The following is a 5,366-nucleotide window of genomic DNA, read 5'->3' on the forward strand; positions in this document are numbered from 1 at the left end:
TTTTTTTTTTTTTTTTTTTTTTTTTTTGTCCCTGCCTCCCCTGAAATCTTGGAGTGGTGGGCTTGATGGAAGTAGCCTGAAGGGCCCTAGTCCTCTGTAAAATGGGCCTAGGTCCTAAAGTGCCACGGAGAAAGGAGCAGTTCTGCAGTTTCCCACTTTAATGTGCCTACTTGCCTGAGGCAAGCTATGCTTCTCCAGGTCCAATTATCTCCCGACAGACCCAAAATTTGAGAATAGTTGCTTCTTGGAAAGCTCTTTTTTGGAGAAAAGTGTCTGGTATAGTTGTTTTGTAGCTAATACAACTTGTGCCCAGGTTCTTCTGGGTAACTCCTGGAAAGTGGCATTCCTATGAAATCATAGTAGGGTTGTTTTCTTTTAAAGCCAGTCGTCTTATGTACGTTTCCCTGCTCCATGTAATTGAAACCAAGGAGTGTAGCCAGAAGGCTGGGCAGATATTAAAACTCAAAGTTAAGAGCATCTATAGCAGTGGTGGCTACAATTCTTGATAGGCAAGCCTCAAGTTTAATGCCTGCCCCCTTCCCAATATGCCTCATGCCAAACATTAGGTACCCAGTCCGTTTGCAGTACATGTACTATGGGTTGGCCACCCGTGATCTAGAGCCAATTGTGAAGGACAGCTAGACCTATCATCTGTCCAGATGAGCATGGCTGTTTGTTTCCCTGGGGACAAGTAGCAGTGGTGCATCTTGTGTTGCTGCTGCTTGTCCCTGGGGAATGCCTGTGCCATGTGTGCTGGTGTGCAGCAGGTTTCCCCGGGTAGGGTACAGAAGGCTGGGGCCAGCAACTGTGGGGACCCCAGCAGCCTGCCCTGAGGGTCTTGAGGAGCTGCGGTCATGGCACTGCTGCAGCTGGGAGCCTGGCCTGCAGCTGGCATGCAGTTTCAGCTGGCCAGGCTCTGGTTTTGGGTGGTATGTGCTGCTACCACTTGCACTGCCCTGCTTTTTCTTTTTTTTTTTCTGTAACTTTTTTGACCCTGGGATCTTCTGGGGTCAAAAAAAACCCCCACATTGCAAGGTAGCAGTGTGTGGTACACCTACATGTGTGGTGCATGGCACTGCAGATGGACCTGCGGCGCCACATACTGCACGTCTGCACTCGTCTAGATGCTTCATTGTGCCCTTTTTCAAGGGTGAGCCATGCTAGTATTAGAGGTGAGCTTCTTGTACCTGATTCAAGACCGTGACTGACCCACCTTTTCTCTAAGGACAAAACTCTTCTGGAGTCCCGGGCTCATGGGATACCATCTCACCAATGGCTTACTTGCTAAAGCAACTTGGAAGAGTTGTAGGAAAGTGTAAACTTCTTTGTTCTTGTCCAAGCAAACTAATTTTCAGTATCTTGAAGTATAATTGGAGAAGACTTGGGATACCTAGCCTTAACAGCATAAGGTTCTGTGTTTCACTTCTGTATGTGTGCGCGCATCTTGTTCCCAGATATCCAGACATTTCCAGTGCACCTGCCCTATGTGAAATAAGATGCATTGTGCTTTGGGAGAGAAACTATTAAAACAAAACTGGGCTTGACCTAGAAATTCTCAGGTTGTAGGCACTCTTGCTTGGACTGGCTAGGAGATAGTAACAGAAACTTAAGTTCAAGTCATTTTGGGTAGTTGTTGGTCAGGGTTCCAAATCTCCCTTATTTAGAACAGTAGGGGATGAAGGTGGAGAACCTTGGGGCAGTCATTCTCTATTGGGTAGGGCAGAGTAGGTTTTCTGCATCCTCTAGTGAGTCCTCTTGTGCCGCACCTGCTGAGCACAAGTGTCTGTCTGGCACCCTGAGAAATGCTGTACAGTTGAACTTCCTGGTTGCTCTGGGCATTCAGTATGAATATTGGTTTGTAGCTTGGGGAGTGGTGGTACAAGAGGGAAGCTTTCAACCTACCAGCCCCACTACCACATTACTGTGTTGAGCCTGCAGACAACCATAGGGCTCTACAGAGGATTGATTGCCAAAAATTAAGAATGTCTCTCTTTTTTTTTTTTAGCTTTCCCTCAGTCAGACAGTTTAGACACTTAAGTGGTGTAAGGCTTGGGCCTTGGAACACTGTTTAGACCGCTCAGCTAGGTCAGGGTTATGATTAAATGGTCTAAAATTGTGTAGAGAAGATCCAAGGAACAGGACGCAACTAGTAAGCTTGTCTCGCTGGCTGGCTACAAATCAGGCCTCACCAGTACTTGGTGGCAAGTGATTTTTTGGAGAAAAGACTTGCTGAAATGTGAAGTAAATTAAATGTGGGAGGGAGGGCTGGCTTGAAACAGAGGTGGTACTTTGATTACTCACTTATCCCTGGTCATGGTTCAATCTTTAACAGAACTCTTATTTACCTTGCAGAGGAGGTGGCCAAATTGGAAAAACACTTGAAGCTTCTTCGCCAAGAGTATGTCAAGCTGCAGAAGAAATTGGCAGATACAGAAAGGAAATATAACCTGTTGGCTGCCCAGTCGAACCGAGGGAGCGCTGATGACTCCTTCATCACTCGCCTTCTTGCCATTGTAGCAGAGCTGTACGAGCAGAAGCAGTATAGGTAAGTGAGAGAAGCATTTTGGGTGCACAAGTAGTATGGAGGAAGACTACAGGCCAAGATGCATAGAGCAGGCTAGTCTCCCAACTAAAACTGGAAAACTAATCCTTCTAACCCAGTGATTCTCAGCTAGGGTACTTTGAGGTCCACTCAAGCATACTGCTGAGTGCCACACAATGTTAGCACAGTTAGGCATGCAAACATGATTCGCAAGATAAACCCTGAGACTTCAGATAGGAATCCATAGTGTTAAAAACATTCTGACCTGTTTATGGGATTTGAGTTCTTTTGCAACTGAAGAATTGCTCTATTTTTTTTTTTTTGACTACATGAAAAAATTGAAAACGAAATGTAGGTATATTCCAAGGGGTGCCTTGCTTAAGATAAGGTTGAGAACCACTGTTTTAGTCCGCCAGACTCTCAGTGCTGTGCCATTAGCAGCCCTGAAATGGATTGGGTCCCATCACTGATGAGGTGCTCTGCCTACAAGATGCGTGGAGCCTTACTTTCAGATGAATAGCTGAGAGCAAGTGATTACTGTCCAAAATAGGTCTGCTTAAAGCTGCTTAGCAGTACCTTAATATTGAAATGACAGGAGTTGGTAAATGGCTTTGCTGCTCGGATGTGGCTTCCCAGAAACTTTTCCTATGCCTTAAATAGAGCGTGATCTGATTTTCTTTTTTTTTAGCATGTTTATTTGACTTTTTTATATTTAGTAAACAAAACTAAAAAAGTACCCCCATGTTAATTTTATGTCCCAATAGCCACAAGCATTTGAACTGAAATATTTGAATGGGGTGGGGGGGAATTAAATACAGCACACTTAACGTGGCTTAAATGTTATAGTTGCATAACTTTTTTTGAATTTATTTGGAAAGAAGTAGACTCTTTTTTCAGATGATGTTGTTCCACTACTTTGTATTGGCTTTCTGTACATGTCTTGTAGAAACTGTCCTGAAAGAGTACATGTTGTTAAATGTTTCTTTGTTCTTGTTATGCTGACATACTTCTGCCTGCAGTACTTCCATCTACCAACTTTCTCCCTTCCTTCAGTGGCTTGAACTTCACTATAATGATGCTGCACACTAGTTTTATCCTGATTTAGGCATTATTATGACCCATTCAAACCCAAAGCACTAAAAAACCAACAGATCTTATGCAAACACTTCCAACTTCTCCAGCTCAAGAGAAGAAATGAGACAATGTGTTGTGTTTGCTGAACTGAAAGTGAATCAAACATTAATCACAGTTTTAGTCTGTTTTGCTTTCACTTGCACTCCAAGATGAAATAAGAATTTTAGCTTTTGGTTTTGATTTGACCTGCACAGCCAATTAAGTGAATTCATAACTTGATTTTTGGTTTGGATGATTATGTGAGTATATTTACCCTCCTGTTTACAAATCAGTAAAACATAGATGTATTCTCTGTCGCCCTTCCTAGGGATAATCCCCTGAAAAACATTAATTGCGACTTTGAAACGGCCAAACTTGCCTAACATTGTACTGGCATCCATTCATTGTTCCTAGTGAACTTTATGAAACAATGACTTTTTAGAAATGGAAAATTTCCCATGGAAAAATAAACACTGGCAAATTTTCTGCCCCACATGTCTGCTGCCACTTGCATTTTTAAATACTTCCTAGCTTATCAGCAGGGTGTTTAAAAATGGGTTGTACTGTACAATCGCGTATTCTCTATTCATCAGCTGTATCATAAAACTTTTTTGTTCTACAATGCCTGGGGGTAGGGGGGCGGAGTGGAGAAGGGACATCTGATACTTGATTGAATTCCTCGGGTGCAGTAGTTCCTAAAGTGTGTAGCATCTTCAGTTAAGACCAAGGGTTCAAAAACTAGTTACTCCTCCCAAAAACTAAATCTTTTCTGAAGAGACCTCCATGCCATGTGTTGTTAACTGCACTTTTTTTTAACCCATCTGTCAGAGTGGAAGTCTGTCATTTCCTGTTTTGTTAACAGGAAGTGACTAGAAAGATTCTATATTCTAGTGTGCTGGAAGCTTGATTTGTAGTCCTGATATATTCTCCTTATAACTAGGTGACTGCTACATATCATGGCACCAAATTTCCTAGTGCACAGGGTAAATACAATTTTTGAAACCAGAAGGGTGTTTTTTCCCAGTAGAGCTGTTAAGATTATTAATAGCGATCCTTAAGTTTTCCTGGCTCAGAGCTCTTGTTTTGTATTAATTAACTGAATGACTTTCTCTTCTAATCCCTGATTAGGCATTTCCCTAGCCACGTTCCAGAATAGCCAATCTTAAGAATATGCTTACACCAGAAGGCCTAGTTCCTATCTGCTGTTAAGATTGTACAAAATTACTGTGGCTCGATTGCCAAGACCACAGATCTTTTGTATAGTTGAAATCCTGGCTTTGTAGCCAGGACGGCGTAACTCTTTAACGAGCGGAACTGGGTAATGATGTGAATAATGAAGGGAGGGGAAAAAAAGAGGCTCTTGTAAAGAAGCAAACTTGTAACTTAAGCCTTTGTTAAGTTTTGTTTTTGTGGAGGTTTCTTGAAGTACAACTCTTGATTGACTAGAATGCATAGCATGAAGGTAAAATCATTCATTGTTTGCAAGAGCAGAACACCTTTCTTGTATGAGCACTCTCCCTCCTATTGTGTTCTTGATGAGGTGCTCAACTTGTTAGGGAATTGATACTCATTCTTTGTCTGGAAGTATAAAGTGGTCAAGATGGGATCCAAAAGGGTCTTAAAATTAACCCCTTCCCAGCAGAGCTATCTCTTGTGGTGTCTCCTGTCATACAGATGACTGCTGTCAAATGCCTGCATGTAATCTATGCTG

General features: G+C 42.5%; 1 protein-coding gene across 1 annotated transcript in view; it reads left to right on the forward strand.

Annotated features, from left to right (window-relative positions):
• Window positions 1-5,366, forward strand: part of ANKFY1 (ankyrin repeat and FYVE domain containing 1) — a 51,814-nt gene that overhangs the window by 7,138 nt on the left and 39,310 nt on the right. Inside the window, exon 2 of the mRNA XM_019511424.1 lies at window positions 2,353-2,545. Coding sequence (XP_019366969.1) covers window positions 2,353-2,545 — 193 coding nt within the window. The remainder of the gene's footprint in view (window positions 1-2,352; window positions 2,546-5,366) is intronic.

This window comes from Gavialis gangeticus, unplaced genomic scaffold (genome assembly GCF_001723915.1).
Source record: "Gavialis gangeticus isolate Ggan-Ray unplaced genomic scaffold, GavGan_comp1, whole genome shotgun sequence".
Taxonomy (NCBI): Eukaryota; Metazoa; Chordata; order Crocodylia; family Gavialidae; genus Gavialis; species Gavialis gangeticus.